The following is a 25,547-nucleotide window of genomic DNA, read 5'->3' as shown; positions in this document are numbered from 1 at the left end:
TCCCTCTGCACTCTTCACCTCCTCCCTGCTCCCTCTGAATTCTTCTTCTCCTCCTTGCTCCCTCTGTACTCTTCACCTCCTCCGTGTCCCCTCTGCACTCTTCACCTCCTCCCTGTCCCCTCTGCACTCTTCACCTCCTCCCTGTCCCCTCTGCACTCTTCACCTCCTCCCTGCCCCCTCTGCACTCTTCACCTCCTCCCTGCCCCCTCTGCACTCTTCACCTCCTCCCTGCCCCCTCTGCACTCTCCACCTCCTCCCTGCCCCCTCTGCACTCTTCACCTCCTCCACGCTCCCTCTGCACTCTTCACCTCCTCCCTGCCCCCTCTGCACTCTTCACCTCCTCCCTGCCCTCTCTGCACTCTTCACCTCCTCCACGCTCCCTCTGCACTCTTCACCTCCTCCCTGCCCCCTCTGCACTCTTCACCTCCTCCACGCTTCCTCTGCACTCTTCACCTCCTCCCTGCCCCCTCTGCACTCTTCACCTCCTCCCTGCCCCCTCTGCACTCTTCACCTCCTCCCTGCCCCCTCTGCACTCTTCACCTCCTCCACGCTCCCTCTGCACTCTTCACCTCCTCCCTGCCCCCTCTGCACTCTTCACCTCCTCCACGCTCCCTCTGCACTCTTCACCTCCTCCACGCTCCCTCTGCACTCTTCACCTCCTCCCTGCTTCCTCTGCACTCTTCACCTCCTCCCTGCTCCCTCTGCACTCTCAGATAGATAGATAGGAGATAGACAGACAGATTTGTGGGATGGATAGATACAGATATAGAAGCTATAGATCAATGTCATCTGTTATGTTCAGTTGTATCACCTATTATTTACCATCGGTTATCTTTTTCTAACAGATGTAAATAAACGGGAATCCTGACTGTAGGGTGTTTATAGGACCTTGAAGAATAAACCTGCAGATGAAAGCTGTATATATACAGTATATAATGCTGGGACATGCAGATGTATAGAAGGATCTCATACACTCTTATAGACGTTGTATTACACTGCTGCAAAACCCATCTTCAGCCATATATACCGTATATATGAGGCCTCAGAAGCAGCTGCCCTGGAGAACAAGTGAATTCATGACTGAGCCATTAGCAGCAGAAGTGCAGCTTTACTGTAGTGTCTTCATTAAGTTAAGAGCACCAATTATGCTAATTGTTTTATTGGGTGGGGGGAGCGATCCGTGGAGGACGAGGATACTTTTAGCATCAGATTCCATAAATACCTCTGGAGGAGAAACATTAACATCTTCCATAGAAGCTGCAGAAATATTACAAGGACATATTTAATTGGAGGAAAATCGGAATCGGAGTGAATAAAAGCCTATGTAATAAGGACAGTACTACATCCCAGAGCCAGAGCTGCCGCTAGACCCATGGATGATGGGGATACACCTGCGAGAAGTAGAAGAGGACAATGCAGAGGCACAACGGGAATAAAACTACAAATGATACTAGACGACTGACTAAATACCAAACTGGTTCATGTAAGTGCATTTGGGTGCGACACAATTTGAATTTTAAATCCCACGTTGAGTCTGAATCAGTCAGATCATCCAACAGCCGCTCCCCGATTTCTGTCGCATGAAAGCAACGCAGCTGCGCCACGATCCGATAGCGTGTGACACAATCCCTTTCCCAACAATTGACACCAAAAGGAAAACGGGGGTGAGGTCAATGGGCCACTGACCCCAAACCTCCCAAAAAAGGTATACACCCACAGGAACAAAGAAAAAAACCAATAAAGGATATAGACAACCTTGTGGTTAAAAAATCTATTTCATATTATTATTGAATACATATTAAATGACAAACAAAAAGTGGGGCAACACACAGAAATAATTGCACAATACCCGATGTAAACTTTAACATATAGCAGCAATGGTTCCCTATAGTATTACACTAATGCCAGAAAAGGTATACAAAAGGTAGAGGTAATAAGCAGCCCAAGGTAAGGCAGTTAATAATAATACAAAAATACATTGTTGAAGCAGAAGTTAACAAAGAATACTACAGTAAAGGGAAAACCACATATTATGCCTATAAGTAAATAGAACACATACAGACCGTCGATAATGTGCAATGACCCCGACACGTGTTTTGCCAGGAAACGGCTTCGTCTGGGGGACTACTAAGCAAGGGGAGGATACAGCTTAAAAACACAGGCCGTCCTATCAGAAATCGCCACAAGATTACTTTAATAATGATCACCTGGGCTGCAGGAAACCGAGTGAGGAGGTCGACGGTCTGTATGTGTTCTATTTATTTATAGGCATAATACCGTATATACTCGAGTATAAGCCGACCCGAGTATAAGCCGAGACCCCTAATTTTACCACCAAAAACTGGGAAAACCTATTGACTCGAGTATAAGCCGAGGGTGGGAAATGCATTGGTCACAGACCCAGCCAATTATATAGCCAGCCAGCCCCCTATAATATACAGCTTGCCCCCAGTAGTATACAGCCTGCCCCCAGTAGTATACAGCCTGCCCCCAGTAGTATACAGCCTGCCCCCAGTAGTATACAGCCTGCCCCCAGTAGTATACAGCCACCCCAGCCTGCCCCCAGTAGTATACAGCCACCCCAGCCTGCCCCAGTAGTATACAGCCAGCCCAGCCTACCCCCAGTAGTATACAGCCACCCCAGCCTGCCCCCAGTAGTATACAGCCACCCCAGCCTGCCCCCAGTAGTATACAGCCACCCCAGCCTGACCCCAGTAGTATACAGCCAGCCCAGCCTGCCCCCAGTAGTATACAGCCAGCCCAGCCTGCCCCCAGTAGTATACAGCCACCCCAGCCTGCCCCCAGTAGTATACAGCCACCCCAGCCTGCCCCCAGTAGTATACAGCCACCCCAGCCTGACCCCAGTAGTATACAGCCACCCCAGCCTGCCCCCAGTAGTATACAGCCAGCCCAGCCTGCCCCCAGTAGTATACAGCCAGCCCAGCCTGCCCCCAGTAGTATACAGCCAGCCCAGCCTGCCCCCAGTAGTATACAGCCAGCCCAGCCTGCCCCCAGTAGTATACAGCCACCCAGCCTGCCCCCACTAGTATACAGCCACCCAGCCTGCCCCCAGTAGTATACAGCATGCCCCCAGTAGTATACAGCCACCCCAGCCTGCCCCCCAGTAATATACAGTGTCCCCCCAGTAGTATACAGTTAGCCCAGAATTTAAAAAAAAATAAACTATTTACTCACCCTCCGGTGGCCCCGATGCGCAGCGCTGTTCCCCGATGTAATCACGGCTCCTCTTCTGGCTTCCCGGCTCCTCTTCTTGCTTCCGCGTTGTCTTCTGTCTTCTTTAACATCGCGTTGTGCGCCGCAACTGTTCTCTCCCGTGCGGCGCCTAGATACTAGGCGCCGCACGGGAGAAGAACAATGGCGGCGCCCAATGCGATGTTAAAGAAGACAGAAGACAACGCGGAAGCAAGAAGAGGAGCCGGGAAGCCAGAAGAGGAGCCGTGATGACATCGGGGAACAGCGCTGCGCATCGGGGCCACCGGAGGGTGAGTAAATATTTTATTTTTTTTTTAGTCCATTTTTAATTAAGTATTGACTCGTGTATAAGCCAAGGGGACGTTTTTCAGCACATTTTTTGTGCTGAAAAACTCGGCTTATACACGAGTATATACGGTATGTGGTTTTCCCTTTACTGTAGTATTCTTTGTTAACTTCTGCTTCAACAATGTATTTTTGTAGTATTATTAACTGCCTTACCTTGGGCTGCTTATTACCTTTTGTATACCTTTTCTGGCATTAGTGTAATACTATAGGGAACCATTGCTGCTATATGTTAAAGTTTACATCGGGTATTGCGCAATTATTTCTGTGTGTTGCCCCACTTTTTGTTTGTCATTTAATATGTATACAATAATAAAATGAAATTAATTTTTTAACCACAAGGTTGTCTATATCCTTTATTGGTTTTTTCTTTGTCCCTTTCCCAACAGTGTAAATCCCGAAAATGTCCAGAAATCTGACGGAAATGTGATCCGCGGACCCTTAGTAGATAAGCCCCATTGTGCATATTAGATCCAAAGAATTTTCAATTCAGATGAACCAGAGTTGCGGCAGGAATTGCATGTGACTCGTAGCCACTTTTCCAGGCCTATATAAAGCTGCCTCCCCTAAAATAGATAAAGGAGAAGAAGGGAACCAAAAAGACAAACTGACAATACAAATGTAGATCCTGACTTTTATTAGAGCTCATCACTGCAGAAGTCATTAGGAATGAAGCATAGATGAGGACACGATATTTGGGCTTATGGAGCAGAAAGTCCCAGCCATGAACCTGCTATTTGCTCTACATCCTCAGTGCACCGTCCTGAATGTACTAATAGCCAAAGTACAACATCTATCGTCCCAATACAGGCTGCTGGATACATGGTGTAACTCTGCATTGTGCTTGTTGGAGTGATATTCGTCTATTTTGTCAAAGACAGTTCTTAAAATACAACAAAGATATGAATGTGGTTCCAGAATGCCACCGATACTCGTAGGGCTCGATGCCAAGCCGCTCTCGCTGCCATAGCTTTTCCAAGCCGGTGAGAAGATGAAGCTTGTGCTATTGAATATTTGATATTGTTTTGCGGTTAGAAGCTTTCGCCGGCTGAGAGTAAACAAACACGGACGGTCTGAGTATAAGCCGCTCTCACATATCACTGGGGCCTGAACAGAAAAATAAAGCTGGGACTTTCGCACAGAAGTGGCAGCTACAATATCACGAATCAGTCAGTGAGAAGAAAATAGGGAAGAGATGGTAAGAAAATGTAACATTTTATATACAAAATGATAAAGCGGCAAAGATTCTGTGGTACCGGTTCTCCGCAGACACAGATTAAAAATATAAAATATTGCCTGTATACTAATAATAAAACGATTAGTTCTAGATCAGCAATGTCACCAGAGGCAGATTAAAGGGAACCTGTCACCAGGAGAGCCATTTTTAGCACTCCCCCAGTCCCCACAGACATACACTGCAAGTGTTTTTGTATAAAAAATTGGTTTTACAGAAAAAAAGATCTGTTATATTGTACCTTTCATTAACATCTGCTGTGTGACTAGGCACTCATCCCCTGGGAGTGGCTGGAAAGGAGCAGTTCCCCCCCACCCTTGGGAAACAGCTACTCCATGTGACCTTTTCAAATATATGAATCTCCCTTCACTCAGGATTGGCTGTAGAGGAGCAGGGGGCGTCGCTAAGCCAAGTGATGGGTGTTTTCATCGGATATTGGCGCAATGCAGCTGCGCCAAAATCAGATCATGTGCTAAATGGCTGTCCCGGCGGCGCGATCCCTCAAAACGTTGGGAAGTCCGACGCAAATGTGGCCGTGAACCCTTGTCTTTCATCTCACACTTTATTCATGTCCAATGACATTTACCCATTTATGTAAATTCTGCAAATACTCTATTTTCTATTCATTGATTTCCCTCCACAATCAATAGCCGTGAACCTTACGTGTCTGTGTAGCGTTATTGCTATTAACAACATATTTCTTACACCATTAATTCCAGAATAATCTGCATTGCAGACGTCCTCCGTGCGTGTTCTAGTAAAGTGAATCATACACCATAAATCACTGCAATGAAAGTCAGTATAAAAAAGTAGAGTGAGTAAAGATAGCGCCTATCGCCTATTTGGGTCAATAGTTTTTAGAATTTTATCAACAGTCAGCAGCCATTTATTGCTAAGATTCCGAAATGACATCTACATGTGCAAGGCCTTACAAGGACCTTTCTTGTCAGTTTGGAATTGATCCGCTACGGGCCAAGTGTCCTTCCTAGAAGACGTGTGCAGCTTTCTGCATCTTCCCTCTCGCTGTGCTTTGCCTGACTGTAATTGCTCTGCTTATTATGCCTAAAGCTCTGTTGACATTTAGAAGCAAAGGGCTTCATTCTGTGTGTTGGAAGCTTTGTGAATAAAAGCAGGTATGGGGTGGCAGAGCTGAGTGCCAGGCGCCAGCAGGGATCCGGATTTCATTGAAAAGCCGTCTGTTGTGCACGGAGCTGCGGGAGCCCCCAAACTGCTTTTGAAGCTAGAGAACCCCTTTCACATCACAGCTCCCTCTCCCCCTGTCACACTAATTGTTAAGGCCTTGCTCTTTTAGAACAAAGCAGAATTCTATTATTGCCTCCGTGTAACATCTCTCAATTTATTTCCAAAAGTGCAGTAAACCAACATGACCGAGCTACCAATGTGACAATGTACATTATATTTATCATCTCAAAGTGAAAATTACTGATGCAGTTTATGAAATACTTTTACTTGACTTTATGTTTAGTCATTAAAGATGCTTCCCAGTCAATTCATTAGATCACATGGGAACCAGGATGAGAAACTAGAAGATGGTAAAGGCACCTGGGGCAAAAATCTGGACTGCCACAGATCGAAAGCAAACGGAAGGGACACATGCTCCATTCTACAGGAAGGTTGATTCTAGTACCATATGTAGAAATTGAATCCCAGAGTTGTAGGGGCCATAATAGTCATATGCCCCAGGGCCCATGACAGTATTAATCAGCCCCATGTCTCATAGGTTACGGCACAGCATACGTTCATCAGTGTCCAGGGATGGAGACCATACAGTGGCATAAATTTTAGGTTCTCACAAACATTACTGTCCTTTTGCTCCCTTAAAAATCACTGTTATGCCCCATCAAATAGCCAATATAGAAACAGTGCCCCCACAATCACCAATATATTATCAATGCCCACCCTGTAGCCAACACAGAAACAGAGCCAAAATAGTCACAGGGACCCCAACCTAGCTAATATAATCACAGGGCCCCCAGACTAGTAAATGTAGTCACAGGGCCTGAAAAAAGACAATATAGTCACAGGGCCCCGACAGGAGCCAAAGTCACAGTGCACTCACAGTAGCCAAAGTCACAGTGCACTCACAGTAGCCAATCTAGTAGGGATGGTCACAGTAGTCAATATAGATAAAGTGCCCTCACAGTAACCAGATCACAGTTCTGCCCCACAGTAAGCAAAATTCTAAGTGCCCCCAGTAGCTCATAGTTATTAATTTTAGTAGGGATAAGGGGAAAACAAAATGGCAAGGCTCTGTCATGGGGATAGGAATTGGGAAATCTTATATGATAGGGATAAGAGTGGCAGGTTACATGTGATGTGTGTATGTGGTAATATACATAAAAAGGTCTCTATGGAGGGAGACCACAGAGGGAGACAGTAACTGGGTTGGGGTTCTCTCAGAAGGACAATCCGTGGGTGCATGGAGACAGGGTGGGACAGGAGGTCGGCTGGGGTCTAGGAGTGAGATACTAGGGGACAGGAGCTACATGGGTGCATACAAATTGTAATACAGCTGCCTGTACATTGTACGTGGTGAGCAGGTAGGTAGAGGATAGTAGTCTCCAATAAATCCAGCAGTCACTGACCTGCTGAGGACTATAGAGAAGCAGACACTCCACACAGGATGGAGGGAGGAAGATCTCTACTAGGTGACAACATTTTCTCTTTTCACATATTATAGATCTTTCTAATATTTGTTCACAATGGAGGAGCCAGGTAAGGGTTTTGTTATAACTTGTATGTACACATTTAAGTATTTTTGTGGTAATCAACAAAGAATATATTGTTATTTGACCCAATTCTACATCTTTTATGTGTAGAATACACGTACAGGTGGTCATAAGAACACCCGACTTACAGGCGACCCCTAGTTACAGACGGACCCCTCTGCCCCCTGTGACCTCTCTGGATGTTACTATAGTCCCAGACTGCAATGATCAGCTGTAAGGTGTCTGTAATGAAGCTTTATGGATAATCCTTGGTCCCATTACAGCAAAGAATTTCGAAAAAATTTTGTCACTGGGACAAAAAAAAAACTTTTGTCTGGATCAACAATTATAAAATATTCAGTTTCGACTTATGGGTATGCATATGGGATCCTGAGTCAGTTCTGACTTACATACAAATTCAACTTAAGAACAAACCTAAAGAACCTTTCTTGAATATAACCCGGGGACTGCCTGTATTATTGTTGTTTGATCGGCTTTTCTGGATACAATGTATGTGATGGAACATAAACAATGTGATGAAGAAACTGATACATCTGTGACTTCCTGAACTTAGTAAAATGTGTGGAATCCTCCTTCCAGTTTATTGACTATTAATGGCTTAATAATGCCTCTGGTGTTACGGTAAAGTAAAAACATTCCTATAACTTATTGAGGGGAACTCACTGTGAAGAGCGGTAAAATGGATTTACGTGTTTATGGGGCTTGGCAGCTTCAGTGTCACAAGTTTTACAGAAGATGAATTATTTTGAACTGAATATTCATGTTGCACATATATTTTATAACATGTTGGGTTATTTGGAAAATGTCATCTAGTAAAACCATGTAGAATGGACCATTGTTCATTAGTATCCCAATTACAAAGGATCATGAACGCTCCGTGTTATATGAGAAAGGGTGAGCAGGTTCATGCACATCACACACATGGGGGGTTATTTACTAAGGGCCCGAATCACGTTTTTCCGACAGGTTATCCGAATATTTCCGCCGATTTTCCCTGAATTGCCCTGGGTTTTTTGCGCACGCGATCGGATTGTGGCGCATCGGCGCCAGCATGCACACAACGTAAATCGGGGGGCGTGGCTGTAAAAAAAGCCGACGGATTCGGAAAAAACGCCGCATTTTATTTAAAAAAGTGTCGCTTGACACGCGCTTACCTGCACCCAGCGTAGGACGGTGAAGTGCAGTGCACTCCGACGGACTTCAGCGCAGCAGCGACACCTGGTGGACATCGGGGGAACTACCTTGATGAATCCTGGCCGGACTCGAATCCACCGCAGAGAACGTACTGCTGGATCGCGACAGGACCGGGTAAGTAAATCTGCCCCATTGTATTAACCCCTTAGCACTCTGCGCCGTAGCTGTACTGCGCTGAGTCCCGCGAATAGCGCTCAGCGCAGTACAGCTACTGCGCAGAGACGATGCCGGTTCAGCGCTGCATAGCAGCCGAACCGGCATCGTTAGCCGCGGTCGTGTTTAACCCGTGGGTGTTAGTCGCGGGTGTTTAACCCGTTAAATGCCGCGGTCAACGCGACCGCGGCATTTAACATGCCTTCTGGGGGTCTTTACCCCATGATCGCCCCCCCTTAAAGGGATTGCCTTTAAGATGGCGTCTGTGACGTCATCTTAAAGGCAAAGTGTCAGCCTATGCATCTGCATAGGCTGGCACTGCTAATACCCTGCAATACATGAGTATTGCAGAGTATTATAATGAACAAGCAATCAGATGATTGCTTGTTCATATCCCATGGTGGATCAAGTAAAAAAATGTAAAAAAAAATGTTTTTCAATAAAAAATTACTTTATAAATCACTAAAAATGTCCATAAGCCCCAAAACATATAAAGAGACATATAACACTCAAAAAAGTCTAAATCATAACACAAACCCCACATATATAGTATCACCGCGTCCGTAACAATCCATAGAATAAAACTAAATAACTAGTGAACCCATATGATGAACGCCGTAAAAAAAAACGTTAAAAACCCGCCAAAAATTATGATTTTTACCTATTATATCCCACTAAAAATGCAATAAAAAGTGATCAACAAAACATATGTACTCCAGAATGATACCTTTGCAAAGAACGACATGTCCCGCAAAAAACAAGCCATCAACCAGCTCTGTAGCCAAAAACGTAACAATGCCACTTGGAAGACGGTGATGCAAAAATGATAGATTTTTCCCCACATTAGGGTTTTATTTGGCAAATTTAGTAAAACATAAGAAAAAATATTCATGTCTGGTATCCCCGTAATCGTATCAACCCATAGAATAAAGATAACAGGATTATTAGTCTATACGGTGAACACAAAAAAAAAAAAAAGTTAAAAATCCAGTACAGAATTGATGCTTTTCTACTCATGACCTCAAAAAAAGTTCCTAAATTTTCAACAATAGGTGATACCAACCCCAAAATGGCAACACTGGAAAAAGCATCTTGTCCTGCAAAAAGAATGCCGTCACATGGCCCAAATAACGGAAAAGCGAAAATTTTATATCCTACAAAAGGGGCCAATGAGGAAACTAAAATCCTGGCAGCTGCAGGGTGCTCCTTCCCTTCTGCGCCTCGCTGTGCCCCCATAACACAAGTAACGGCCACGTGTGGGGGGTCGCTGCACTCAGGAGAAATTGTAGAACAAATTTTATGGTGAGTTTTCTCTTTTTATCTTTTGGAAATGTGTAAATTTTAGGGCTAAATGAACGTATAACCGACAAAATTTGACCATTCTAAATTTCACCGCCATTTTGATTCAATTACTATGAAGATCTCAAGGGGTTAACAATCTTTGTAAATGCTGTTTCTGATAGTTTGAGGGGTGCAGATTTGAAAATGGGTTGGTTACATAGGGGGTTTTTGTTGCTAAATATGTAAAATTTGATTTCAAACAGTATTTATCCCCAAAATAGTCAATTCTGAAAATACGTAAAATCGCTATACGATTTGTAGGCCGCGTGACGTCAAAATAAATTATCCAAACGTTTCAAAAATTATGAAAATGTAAAGTAGACAAATGGGAAATGTTATTCTGCAAGTTATTTAGGTGGTAAATCTATCGGCCTGAAAACGCGGTGATTTTGAATTTCGAAAATGGCAAATTTTTCTAAAAATTCATCATTTTTTTCTTTTTTTTGTAAATAAACGCAAAACTTATCAGCCAAAATTTACCACTAAAATGAAGTACAACATGTGGGGAAAAAACAGTCTCAGAATCGCTTTGATAAGTAACAGTGTTCAAAAGTTATAACCATATAAAGAGACGCAGGTCAGAATCTAAAAAATGGGACTGAGTCTTAAGCTGTAAAATGGCTGCGTCCTGAAGGGGTTAAAGGGGTTATCCTGGATTAATGTCCTCTGGGGTTGCTCCACCAGTTCTGTTCAGCCACGGCATCAGTTTCTATTTGTGTACAGAGGCCAGCAGTGACACAGCACTGACAGCAAAGTGCCTGCTACAGCAGCAGTTACAGGCTGTGGCAAGCATGAGTACTGTCAATATACTATACTATATACAAACAGAGGCAGCCAGTGACCAGCAAGATCACGCCTAGCAGGGAGCATCTGGTACCTGTCTCACAGCTGAAGGGAGTGGAGTAAAAAAAAAAAAGTGGCCCTCGCACAACCCCAATACATAGTATAAAAAAACCTTCTGGGTGTCAGGATATGGGGATAGATAGATTTTTTTGCAAAGTTTTTAAAATTAAAAAACTTATATCAAAAATATAAAAATTTGGTATATCTGTGATCGTACTGAAGCAAAGAATAAGGAGATGCGTCATTTCAACTGCACAGGGAATGCAGGTAGTGAAAACCGAAACCTAAAAATGTAAAAGGCCTTGTCCTGAAGAGGTTAAAGGACTTGCCACTAATAAGATCTTTATGAGGGTAAGTACAAGGCCGCATATTAGGCTGTTAGAGTTTCTCCATTGCCAACGGGAGCCACTGGTCACATGCACTGCAGGCAGCAGGACTCAGGACTTCCTGTGATGTCATGTGTCCTGCTGATTACTGGCAAATGGAGGCCGAGGACTCATTACTGTATTCATGCCCCCTCCATGATAAACATTCCCAGCATGCCAGGGACATCAAACCTCTGTTATAAGAAAATTATACAACTTTGTAATATATCTTGGAAGAGCAAAGTGTTTCTCCATTTACTTCTCGTCTTATCACCTTCTCTTATTTCTGTGTAAACTGCTCTTCACTCTGAAATTTCTCCGAATTTTGTCTTGCTAGAATAAGACAGAAGCTCGCTGATGTTTCAGATAATATATAAGTTTCTATGTAGAGAAGGGAGGGAGTCATAGCAGTGGAGACCTACCCCAGGAGCTGAAAATGCACAGAAAACTCTCAGACACAGAGAGTATAGATGACAAGTCCCATAATGACAGACAACAGAAGTAAAAGTCTCGATGGGAAGAGTCTGGAGGGAGGAGTCTGTGGACCAGTGGACCCTCTGGACCACCACAGGAGATGGTATGAGGCCCGCGGTGGCAGCCAAGGTACAGGATATGCAGGAAACAGTCCAAGCCTGGGATGACAGCAGCAACACAGAGGAACACTGGTAACGCTGGCACGGACTGGAGACACCGCTGGCCTGGAACCCTGGGGGGCACAGGAGGAGACAGACTGAAGACTTGACACAGGATGGCAGGAGCACACGAAGGTACCCTTGTAACACTGGAGACAGGAACACGGAGGAACACTGGTAACGCTGGAGACAGGAACACCAGGAGCGTATGGGAACACTGGAGACAGGGGAAATGGAGGCGTCTGGAAACGCTGGAAGACAGGACACACCAGGGGCGTATGGGAACCCTGGAGACACACAGGAAAGCATCTGGAAATGCTAATGACTTTCTCTTCCACAGGAACGGCTTAGGGAAGGCTGGCATGGAAACCATAGGCGATCCTAGGAGAAGATCCGGCAGGGAGAGAAGGGAGGTGCCGGATTAGAAGGGCGAGCCGGATTAGCAGGAGCCAATCAGGAGGACGCTGGCCCGTTAAGGCTAGAGAAGTCCGTGCGCACTCCCCCTAGCAGCGAGAGTGAGCGACTGCAGGAAAGAAGCGTGCGGCCTGCACGCCGGGAGCCGGAGCACAGACAGGAGCCAGGAGAGGTAAGTGAAGGCAGGGGGATTGGGATCGGCAGGCAGCAGAGCACGGGTGTACCCGCAATCCGCGACATGGATCGTGGGAGCACCTGTGACAATGACCAGAGCCCAGTGTTATTCCTCATGTACGTACTCGATTACGAACCAGACTGACTATCCTAGGAGTCAATGGGGGTTATTTACTGAGGGCCCGATTCGCGATTTCCCGACGTGTTACGCGAATATTTCCGATTTGCACCGATTTTCCCTTAATTGGGATTAAGGGAAAATCGGGATTTTGGTGCACGCGATCGGATTGTGGCGCATCGGCGCTGACATGCACGCATCGGAAATGGGGGGGCGTGGCCGAATGAAAACTCGACGGATTCGGAAAAACCACCGCATTAAAAAAAAAGAAAAAAAAAGTGTTGCCGCACTCGCGCTTACCTTCACTTGGTCCGGCTTGGTGAAGATCAGTGCATTCAAGGGAACTTCAGCGCAGCAGCGCCACCTGGTGGACGTCAGAGGAAATACCTTAGTGAATCCCGACCGGACCCGAATCCACCGCAGAGAACGCGCCGCTGGATCGCGAATGGACCGGGTAAGTAAATTTGCCCCATTGTTCTAGAAATCCTGCTTCGTGGAATCATGTGGACCAATGCTAATCAGAGCTCAGATGCTCCCACATAGGGCAAAAGAAATAACCACTTTATATTTCATTGAATCGCATTTATTAAAATCCAAAATGATTCGAAATAAGCAAAAGGAAGAAAACTGGTCAACCTCAAAAAAAACACCTCAATGAGTCATCAAACAGAAAAAAAAATGTTTTCTTTAAGACTCACTGCTGCCTGGATCAACCTTTCACTAAAAATAGAGATCTCTTTAATATGTCTGATTCATACTGCAGAAACTTACCAGATGCACCAGGGACAGCCCCGGATCATAGCGGACATTGTGACTGCGGTTCTGTCATCAGAACACGTTCACTTGTTCTTTTACTTAAGAGGCATTTTTAAAAATTGGGAATGTTGTGAATATTAAATATAATAATAAATATTTTCTAAAATATCAACAAAAGCAATTAGACTTACCAGCACACGACCCGTTAGTGTCTGGGCTGAGATCATGACCCCAGCCCAGTCCTTTACAGATGTCATCCATCCCACCTCTGCCACCGCAGCTTCTTCTTTTTCATCCGTGGCCTTGTAGTCCCCATCGGTTACTTGAGTACTGACTGTGTTTGCAACTTTTTGCGCCTCCTGTAAGAGAAAACAGAAGAAAATTTTGTTATATAATCTTAGCGACAAACACAAGCAAAGACAAAAGAAGAAATATCACTCGAAAAGCGAGAGGGAGACAGCGGATAATATGTGCCAAGGTTATCTGAGCAGCACAATAATACCGTATTTTTCAGACTATAAGGCGCACAAAAAATCCTTAGATTTTTTCAAAAATCAAAGGTGCGCCTTATAATCCGATGTGCCTTATATATGAACCGTACTTACAGACAACAGCTGCCTTGTACTGTGCACAGGTCTGCCACCTGCTGGTCATTCATCCTTATAATCAGGTGCGCCTTATAATCCGATGCGCCTTATATATGAACCGCACTTACAGACAACAGCTGCTTTGAGCTGTGCATAGGTCTGCCACCTGCTGGTCATTCATCCTTATAATCAGGTGCGCCTTATAGTCCAGTGCGCCTTATATATGAACCGTACTTACAGACAACAGCTGCCTTGTACTGTGCACAGGTCTGCCACCTGCTGGTCATTCATCCTTATAATCAGGTGCACCTTATAATCCAGTGCACCTTATATATGATCCGTACTTACAGACAACAGCTGCCTTGACCATGTCTACATGCCTAAATGCACTGAGTTGCCGCCATGTGATTGGCTGATTAGAAATTAAGTGTTAACGAGCAGTTGGACAGGTGTACCTAATAAAGCGGCCGGTGAGTGTATATCCTTCTAGAATGAGGGATCAAAACCAGGCCTGAGTACATTGGACCACTGTCCATAGGTCCTGATACGTACAATACCAGATCATGAGAATTAAGGTGGCTTTACTATTTTATTTATTTCCAGATCTTATGTAAAACCCAATAAGCAATATAAAGAGTATAAACTCCATAGAAGTAGAACAAGAGCCGCCTGATTGCCTCACATAGAAATGGAGAACAAGGTGAGAAGGCTGAGTTTCAGTAGGCCCCTGGGTGACAGAGCTTCGGTAGGCCCCTTTGCAGTGAACTCACGTGGCGGCATTAAAAATTCAGGCAGTCTCCTGTGCCTTAGTTTATGATACCAGACAGCCACTTCATTGTTATTTTATGTAAAATTCCAGTTCCCTAAAATATTTCCTACTTTATCATCCGAAACATCCCCCCTCACACCCTATAGATTCCTTATGTACAGCCTTATGTGGGCCCCCCAGCAGCTCTGGGCCCCGGCACTTGCCCAGGTATGCTCAATGCTCACGCCGGCCCTGTATCTATCTATCTATCTATCTATCTATCTATCTATCTATCTATCTATCTATCTATCTATCTATCTATCTCTATGTATCTATATCTATCTCTCTGTCTTTGTCTCTCTATCTCTCCCTCTGTCTGTATGTCTTTCCCTTTCTGTCTTCCTCTGTCTGTCTCTGTCTGTCTCTCTCTGTCTGTCACTGTCTCTCTGTCTGTCTCTCTCATTCTATCCATCTTACCTACAGCTAGTGTATTATATATTGCTGAGTAAGCCTGCAGGGACGGGATGGATGAGGTGTCTAACAGTCTCCATCATTACATCCCTCACTTTCACATGAAGGTTACAACAGCTCCATGAATTAGCTCATTTCTCCGCAGTCCGGGGTCACATCCATGAGAAATGAATAATGCGGAAGGGATTTTGCTAGGAATGGCCACTTTCTTGTAACATCTGATTGGATTATCCCTCCTTTTTTATAATCAAAAAGGGACAAATGTTTATGAATGATAATGGATCCTGCCGCAAACGGTAAGTAATAACATTTAACCCTTGGATGGCCATCATACACCGGAAGACCCCTAAGCATACATATGGTAATTCCTTAATTCATGCAGCCAATCGCATTACAGCCACATCTCAGCCGCTTCACAGCCACGTCCTGGAAGCTAACAGCCACGTCTCAGCCGCCTCACAGCCACGTCTCAGCCGCCTCACAGCCACGTCTCAGCCGCCTCACAGCCACGTCCTGGACGCCTCACAGCCACGTCTCAGCCGCCTCACAGCCACGTCCTGGATGCCTCACAGCCACGTCCTGGACGCCTCACAGCCACGTCTCAGCCGCCTCACAGCCACGTCCTGGACGCCTCACAGCCACGTCTCAGCCGCCTCACAGCCACGTCTCAGCCGCCTCACAGCCACGTCCTGGACGCCTCACAGCCACATCTCAGCCGCCTCACAGCCACGTCTCAGCCGCCTCACAGCCACGTCCTGGACGCCTCACAGCCACGTCTCAGCCGCTTCACAGCCACGTCCTGGACGCCTGGTATGTTAGCACCCTAAACGTCTGTACAATAAACCTATGACCAAAACTAAATCTACTCTTCCATCCCTTATGACAAACTCTTCAAAATTTTATAAAATATATCAATGACATGTGTGAACACCACTTGTAGGACATCGGATGCAGACCAGATGTCATATCAGACGGAAGAATAAGCCTGCACATCCCTTTTATATACCCAATTAGCAGGGGCGTAACTTGAGGGGGTACAGAGGGTGCATCCGGGCCCAGGAGGTTTAGGGGCCCATAAGGTGTCCCTTTCCCATATGAGAAGACTATTACTATAAACCATACATTATAGTCGGGGGCCCGGCACAGACTTTGCACTGGGGCCCATCAGCTTCTAGTTACACCACTGCCAATTAGGCCTGGTTATTATATGGTTAATGATCTTACGAATGCACATAATATATACGACTACATTGAAGGGTTTTCCAGGTTAAAACTATTAATAGGATAGGTCATAGATATCAGAACGGTGAAGATCTGACACCCCACAACCCCATCTATCGCTTGTTCAGAGCAGCCACTGGATCCAACACAACTGGATGAGCTCCGTTCTCCATAATGAAGAGGCAGAGTAACCAGAGCTCAGGCACTCATCATATGGGATTTTCTAATTATGACCCAATGATATCAACATCTTTACCCCTTTATCCGTCTGTAACTAGGGGTCGTCTGTAAGTCGGGGACCGCCGGTGAACATTACAGAGTAATAAAATAGTCATTATTTGGAACAATGAGAATGATGGCCAAGGCTACATCGATGGCTTACAATCCTTGGATCTATCATTGGCTTAGGTTGATTAAACACGGTTACTTCTAGTAAAACGGGAGACGCTTCCGGGTAATGAGAAATAACGGAGCTCAGATCCCTGAACACAGAACAGATTGTCCTGTACTGCGGAGGAACTATCTGTCTTGTCACATAGTGCACCGAGACTCCTGGAGGACACCGGGACGTCCTCTCCTTACTATATGACATCTTACAATCCTCCTGCAGGACATTGTGCTGCAATTACTTTCATCCATGTGGATTTACATCTGTAGTAAATATGATTACAGGAAGGAAACTTCATAGCTTCCCAAAATCTCACTGACAACCACATCTTACAAATGACACAGTAGCAGCTTGTCTCTCTTCTACATGTTTCTGCCCTAATATCTATATATACTGTATATACTCGAGTATAAGCCGACCTGAGTATAAGCCGAGGCCCCTAATTTTACCCCAAAAACCTGGGAAAACCTATTGACTCGAGTATAAGCCGAGGGTGGGAAATGAATAGGACACAGCCTCCCCAGTATATAGCCTGCCGGACCCTGCCCCATAGTATATAGCCAGCACCTGCCCCCCAGTATATAGCCAGCCCCCTGCCCCCCAGTATATAGCCAGCACCCTGCCCCAGTATATAGCCAGCACCTGCCCCCAGTATATAGCCAGCCCCATGCCCCAGTATATAGCCAGCACCCTGCCCCAGTATATAGCCAGCACCCTGCCCCAGTATATAGCCAGCACCCTGCCCCAGTTTATAGCCAGCCCCCTGTCCCAGTATATAGTCAGCACCTTACCCCAGTATATAGCCTGCCAGCCCATATCCCCCAGTATATAGCAAGCCCCCTGCCCCCCAGTATATAGCCATCAGCGGGGGAAGCCAGAAAGGTGAGTTTTGATAATTTTTTTTACTCGAGTATAAGCCGAGTTTGGGTTTTCAGCACATTTTTTTGTGCTGAAAAACTAGGCTTATACTCGAGTATATATGGTATATAGGATGATAATTTTGTGATTGACAGGTCTGTCCAAGCCTTAAAGAGGTGGTTACTTTTCAATAAATCTCTTCCATTAGACACTTTGTATCTCTACACAACTTCCTGTTTCTGACTCCTTCAGTCCATCCTATCGGCAGCCTCCAGTGTGTCCATTTTCTCTCATCCGTCTCACTGACACACACACGGAGAAGGGGAACAGCACGTTGAGGCATTATCTCCTGCTGCAGGTCCCTCCCATTTATCAGTGCACAGACATGTAACAAACATCCTACATAGTGCACTGATAGTCTGCACACAGCAATAAAGGAAGCATCAGGGATGATGCATCAATTAGGGAGCATTCGGGGATTATTATTAAGGCAGGAATAGCACAAGGGCATTTTATGTAAAAGAGTGGCCAAGACATTTAAAGGAAATCTACCATCAAAACAAAACATGATAAACCAGGATCCCTTACTCACAGACACAGACACAGTAACTGTGGTTTTTGTTGATTTTTGGTCTTGTTACCAGCGCCCCTCTGTGCTGCAGATTCCCACTGTGCAAGCAGTACTTCCCCCTCCTACTTCCTCTGCTGCAGTGAGATTACATTACACAGAGGAAGGTGCAAGTGCTAAGGACGCAGAGGGGGAGGTGGGGAGGGCTGTGGATCCAGAGTACTGAGGGACTCTCGTAACCCCACCCATAGCCCCTCAGGTCCTTTATGCTTTTATGCTGCCTTCTGTGTACATTTCTGTCCTTGTCAGTAAAGTGTGGATATGCCGTACAGTGGGGACATTTATCTTAAGCCTTTCTGTAAGGTTTTGGGCTTACCTGCTTTATCTTTGTGGTTGATATACACTCACCGGCCACTTTATTAGGTACACCTGTCCAACTGCTCGTTAACACTTAATTTCTAATCAGCCAATCACATGGCGGCAACTCAGTGCATTTAGGCATGTAGACATGGTCAAGACAATCTCCTGCAGTTCAAACCGAGCATCAGTATGGGGAAGAAAGGTGATTTGTGGCCTTTGAACGTGGCATGGTTGTTGGTGCCAGAAGGGCTGGTCTGAGTATTTCAGAAACTGCTGATCTACTGGGATTTTCACGCACAACCATCTCTAGGGTTTACAGAGAATGGTCCGAAAAAGAAAAAACATCCAGTGAGTGGCAGTTCTGTGGGCGGAAATGTCTTGTTTATGCCAGAGGTCAGAGGAGAATGGGCAGACTGGTTCGAGCTGATAGACAGGCAACAATGACTCAAATCGCCACCTGTTACAACCAAGGTAGGCAGAAGAGCATCTCTGAACGCACAGTACGTCGAACTTTGAGGCAGATGGGCTACAGCAGCAGAAGACCACACCGGGTGCCACTCCTTTCAGCTAAGAACAGGAAACTGAGGCTACAATTTGCACAAGCTCATCGAAATTGGACAGTAGAAGATTGGAAAAACGTTGCCTGGTCTGATGAGTCTCGATTTCTGCTGCGACATTCAGATGGTAGGGTCAGAATTTGGCGTCAACAACATGAAAGCATGGATCCATCCTGCCTTGTATCAACGGTTCAGGCTGGTGGTGGTGGTGTCATGGTGTGGGGAATATTTTCTTGGCACTCTTTGGGCCCCTTGGTACCAATTGAGCATCGTTGCAATGCCACAGCCTACCTGAGTATTGTTGCTGACCATGTCCATCCCTTTATGACCACAATGTACCCAACATCTGATTTCTACTTTCAGCAGGATAATGCGCCATGTCATAAAGCTGGAATCATCTCAGACTGGTTTCTTGAACATGACAATGATTTCACTGTACTCAAATGGCCTCCACAGTCACCAGATCTCAATCCAATAGAGCATCTTTGGGATGTGGTGGAACGGGAGATTCGCATCATGGATGTGCAGCCGACAAATCTGCGGCAACTGTGTGATGCCATCATGTCAATATGGACCAGCACCTTGTTGAATCTATGCCATGAAGAATTGAGGCAGTTCTGAAGGCAAAAGGGGGTCCAACCCGTTACTAGCATGGTGTACCTAATAAAGTGGCCGGTGAGTGTATGTGGCAGGTGAGTCTGGTGGTTTATTGAGACTTTTGTCTGAAAAGTCCCACAAAAGCCTCAAATGTTGAAGCAACCCTTTTGCCTACGGTTGCTCCGGACTGAGGTTATTTGCAAATCTCGATCTTTAAGATATGTCTGGTGCAACAGTGTAAAACTTTTGCGAAATTTGCAAAAGAAGTGTCAAATTTTGGTGCAAATTTGCTAAAAAGTTGCAAAAACTAATTTAATTGAACCCCCTCCCCCCGATCTCCCCCTCCAAATGTTGGCATAGTTTGAATTCTGTCCCATCTTTTTTTGCTTTTCTCCTGGTGCGAGCGCTCCACCCCATTTGGCCCAGGTGTTTTTCATTTGCAGGAGAGACCTCATGTTATGGTGAGCATTCAGTACCTGTTCACACAGTGCGGTACATGGTGTCCATTGTTTCTGTGGTGCGCTGCTGTTGGGGACCCAGAGCCATGGTGACTTTGCCGGCCAGTATGGGTACTGAGAGCTGCTGGGACCTTGGGTCCTCAGGTGTAGGGACCCAATAAAACAAGGTTTTCAGTATTAAGTGGCCAATTCAAAGTGTACATTAACCTCAAGTTAATGTAGCCTTGAAGCGATAGACCAGTGATGACGAACCTTTTAGAGACTGAGTGCCCAAATTACAACCAAACCCACTTATGTAAATGAAAAGTGCCAACATGGCAGCTTTTAAATGAATCTGTGTCCTAAGGACACCAATACAGTTGAACGAAATTGGAGAAATTCTGATTATCATTGTAACTTCCTTCCAGGGGCCCCTGAACAGGAGGAATTGCAGGGCCCAGAGCAGGAGCTCCAATAATAACGCAGCCTTGTCTGCACCTCTTTGCTCCTCCTGTAGTCCCAGGCAGCTAAGGGTGTGTAGCTATAAAATAGCCCCAATCACAGCACATCCTGGGTGGTCAGGGACTGAAGGAGGAGGTTTTGAGTTCTGGGGGTGATGGTCTGCTGGGGTGATGGTCTGGGTGCCCACAGTGAGTGCTCCGAGTGCCACCTCTCGCAACCGTGCCATAGGTTCGCTACCACTGCAATAGACCATTGTATAGTGTATGGAGGTGCGGTCCAGATCTGTCTCTCTCTACACCTTTAATGTAGTTACTCTGATTTTAAAAAATAATTTTGATTTTTTTAATATCCACAAATAGGATAATCCCTCGGCGACAATTTTTTAATTTTTTTTTAGGAATTTACTATTCAATATTCATAAAAGTTTTGAGTAAAAAATAAAAGTATCAGAATGGTGTTTTAATTAAACAGTGAAACCTCTCAAAAAATCTCAACCAGCGTTTAAAAGGACTAGACCCAGGACTAGAGGTGGGGAGAAGGAAAATATAAGACCCCTTATTTGACAGAACGCAGTACGTCCCTTGCTGCTTAGATCAGTCATTGACTTTTCTCCTGAAAATGCAATCTTTGTACAACTGGAATTGATGTGAAGAGCAGAACTGGAGCCAGGAGCAGCGACTACATAATATACAAGACGTAATAGAAAACCACTGAGTAAACAAACATCTCATGAAGCCACAGAACACTAAATACATCTCAAGGCGTCGCTGCTGGGCCGTGTTCACACAGGGCATCATTGTGGCCGTCAGACACAGTAAAATGGAATATTTAAAAATTCCTCTATCCATACAAGACATTGGCTACTTTGCATCTGTATCAATAACTGCAAAGTGTTACTAACTCTCTCATACAACACTAAATTACAATATACACCAACCTGAAACAAATCTGCAACTAATTTACAATGAAAAAAAAGTATTACAACAGAATACAGTCTAACAATGTCCAGCATGTGTCACCCAGCAATGTACAGATGCACTCCCAATCTTCTAACCGCTATTGTAGAGACGTCCCTTTCCTGCGATAGTGATGGGGATATGCTGCTGATTTACATGTTATAGGCCAATCCGTTCATGTCATTTGCAAATGGAAACATTCCACAATTCTGCCACAACGTGGAGCAAAAATGACCACATTCCATTTCAGACACATTTTACAAAATACAGGAGACAGCAGGACAGTGCCGGAAGCACATGTAGATAGCACTGCAAGGTGATGCCAGTGCAGAAGCCATAAGGAACAGTACGGGTACAAAGCAGTACAATATACTGTCTGAATATAAGAGTATAATAGCATCAGTCCCAACTGAGCATAGGTCCCAACTCAGATTCGGTTGGACAGTCCTGGTTTTCAACAGCTGTCCCACCATCCCAGGCGGTTGGGAGATTGTCCTGGACTGTCCCACCTTGTCCCGTACACTATAGCCAAGGCATCTGGACCAGACATGAGGAGGCGGGATCAGCTTCCTGCTACCTGCATGTTAGGAAGTAGCTCCTCCCCCAGGCTTTTTCGTCCCCCCTCCTCCGAGTCAAAATCAGAGCCCCAGCAGAAGAGAAAGCAGGACTGCTGTGGGGGAATGAGAGAAGGGTAAGTAACCATGGTTTCCCCCTCTCACCACGACAGCACCCAACCAGAGAGAGGGATCCGCCCCCAGGGACAGGAAACCCAGACTTCAAATTCTGCGGTACGCCCCATCTCCTTCAGTGGTTTCCTGTCCCTGACGGGGGATCCAGTGAGTCTCGGTGAGGCTCAGGAGTCGCGGTGAAAGGGGGGAATGGGAGTCCCAGGTACCCCCAGGTGGCTGCACAGGTCCCCCGCCGAGGCTTACCGGAGGGTGGTCACTCGGCGGCGGTGGAGAGGTGAATGCTGCGAGGTGCAGCGCAGTCTGTGGGTGCGGGCGGACTCCGGCACGCCTCCGATCCGGAGTGGAGGCGTGTGTGTGGAAGGGCGGCTGAGCGCTGGCCTCTTCCTCTGCGATGGTCTTCCCCAAAATGGCGCCGGCTCCACTTCCGGTGAGGACCGGAAGTGACGCGCCGCCCAGCGTCCACATGGGAGATGACGTCAGACGCGGTAATTTTAAAAGGAGATCCCACACAGGAGTCCTGTGTGTTGTTTCTAGCACCCACAGCCAGCCACAGGAGTTGCTCCAGTCGTGGATGAAAACGGAGCTGTATCCTCACCACTGAATAAGATGAGTTCTAATGAAGGTGGTAGAGAGTCGGTGGACACCGCTACGGTAAAGTTTGAGTAGGGGGATAGTCCGCTGATTGGTGAGTGTGGCCTTACCATGCCTTTAAACTGGTTCTGATGATGTCTTATGTGATTCTTATTTTAGAGGGAAGAATCTCGTAAGGGGAAAGCCACTGTAAAGTCTAAGCATCATGCATGTAGAATCTGTGGAGATAATCTGCCTGACTCTTATTTAAAACCTAACTGTGACCAGTGTGTTCAGCGCCTGTTAGCACAAGAGCAGTCGGCCTTGTTTGAATCCATGCGTATGCTAATCCAGCAGGAAGTGCGTAGTTCTGTGCAAGAAATAAGGAGATCCCTCAGGTCAGAGAATTCCCCAGGCACTTCCAGGCAACTTGAAGATTCTGGCCCTAGTTCGGGAGAATCATCTGAGTCAGAGGAGGAGGACAGGTCAGGCAGACCCCTGTTTCCTATAGAGGATATTGATCATCTAGTAAAATTAGTAAGATCAACTATGGAGTTAGAAGATGAAAAAGAAGAACGCTCTGTAACAGACGTTATGTTCCAGGGTCTAGGAGAAAAGAAGAGAAAGGTTTTTCCTATCCATGAGAATATTTCCTCCCTTATCCAGGCAGAATGGCGCAAGGCAGACAAGAAGGTTTTTATCCCTAGAGCTATGAAGCGGAAGTATCCCTTTCCTGAGAAGGAGACAGAGATTTGGGACAAGGCGCCAAAAGTAGATGTTGCCGTGTCTAAAGTGTCTAGAAAGAGTGCGCTTCCAGTTGAGGATTCAGGTGTGCTTAAAGATCCTATGGATAAGAAGGCAGATGGCTTCTTAAGGCGTTCCTGGGAGGCAGCAGCGGGCGCATTCAAACCCAATGTCGCGGCTACATGCGTTTCTAGGTCTCTTTTTGTTTGGCTTTCCCAGCTGGAGGAGAAGATTAAGGCTGGTGCATCCAGGTCACATCTCATCTCGGAGGTTACCACTGCACAGAAGGCCTCTGCCTTCTTAGCCGATGCCTCGGTGGACGCCTTAAGGTTATCGGCAAGATCGGTAGCCTTATCTAATTCTGCCAGAAGGGCCTTATGGCTGAAAAACTGGACAGGTGACCTCCCATCTAAAAGTCATCTGTGTAGTATTCCCTGTGAAGGGGAATTCTTGTTTGGGTCTGCACTAGACAACATCTTGGAAAAGGCAGCTGACAGGAAGAGAGGTTTTCCTAGTACAAGGCCTCAAGAGAGGAAGTTTTTTCGCCCCTCACGGCGATTTAGATCTCCTCAGAGATCCGGAGACAAGAAGGAGGGGTGGCGACCCTCTAGGAGGTCTAAGGGATTCATGTTTTCCCGGCCTCAGGATTCCAGTAAACGTCCCGGTCAGCAATGACGCCAGGGGTCCTGTGGGGGGAAGGCTCTCCCTGTTCAAGGCGGAGTGGAGCAAGATTTCAGGGAGCAAGTGGATTTTGGGGATCATACAAGATGGCCTAAAATTACCTTTTCTATCCCCTCCCCCACAGCGTTTCAAGATAACCTCAGTGGCCGGAAGAGCAGAAAGACAGGCTCTAGAGACCGAAGTAAGATCCCTATTGGAAAAGGAGGTGCTACGGCAGGTGCCACTGCAGGATCAAGGGACAGGATTTTATTCAACCCTGTTCCTTATAAAGAAACCGGACGGAACATTCCGGACCATTATAAATTTAAAACCACTAAACTGCTACCTAAAAGTGGAAAAGTTCAAGATGGAATCGATAAAGTCAACCGTAAACCTGCTCTTTCAGGATTGTTTTATGGCTTCCATAGACTTAGCGGATGCTTATTACCACGTCCCTATTCATCCGGACAGTCAGAGATTCCTGAGAGTGGCGGTGAGGATGGACGGCAAGATAGAGCACTTCCAATTCAGAGCTCTGCCCTTTGGAGTGGCGATAGCACCGAGAGTTTTCACAAAACTAATATCGGAGGTGGGAGCCTACATACGGAAATATCAGGGCACCTTTGTGCCATATCTGGACGACTTCCTGCTGATAGCAGGTTCGGCAGAAGAGTTGCAGATCTTAATAAAGGTGGTGATGAAGATCCTACATCGCCTGGGCTGGATGGTAAATCTGAAGAAGTCCTCCCTCACTCCGGCCAGATCAAAGATATTTCTCGGCATCACATTAGATTCCACTCAGCAGAGATCTTTCCTTCCTCAGGACAAGGTGGTGAAGATAGTAGCCTCGGTGGAGAGGCTGTACAGACAGCCATCCCCTACCATAAGGGACATTATGAGGACTCTGGGTCTCTTTACAGCGGCAATCCCAGCGGTGTCTTGGGCGATGTATCACGCAAGGCCCTTACAGCTCTTCATGTTGGAGAACTGGAGGGGGGACCAGTCCTCCTTGGACCAGAGGATTACACTTCCTCAACAGATCCTGGATTCCCTGAGATGGTGGCTAAGAGAGGAGAACCTCCAGGCAGGCCGGCCTTGGAGAGAGGAGAACCCTCTATCCATGATTACGGATGCAAGCTCTA

General features: G+C 46.0%; 1 protein-coding gene across 25 annotated transcripts in view; it reads right to left on the bottom strand.

Annotated features, from left to right (window-relative positions):
- Positions 1-25,547, bottom strand: part of KCNMA1 (potassium calcium-activated channel subfamily M alpha 1) — a 382,597-nt gene that overhangs the window by 241,801 nt on the left and 115,249 nt on the right. For all 25 annotated transcript variants that reach the window (XM_072130535.1, XM_072130534.1, XM_072130537.1 and 22 more), the window contains exon 2: positions 13,724-13,891. In XM_072130535.1, the coding sequence (XP_071986636.1) occupies positions 13,724-13,891 (168 nt within the window). The remainder of the gene's footprint in view (positions 1-13,723; positions 13,892-25,547) is intronic.

The sequence above is a fragment of the Engystomops pustulosus genome, chromosome 11 (genome assembly GCF_040894005.1).
Source record: "Engystomops pustulosus chromosome 11, aEngPut4.maternal, whole genome shotgun sequence".
Lineage (NCBI taxonomy): Eukaryota > Metazoa > Chordata > Amphibia > Anura > Leptodactylidae > Engystomops > Engystomops pustulosus.
This window is presented reverse-complemented; position numbering and strand designations above follow the sequence as displayed.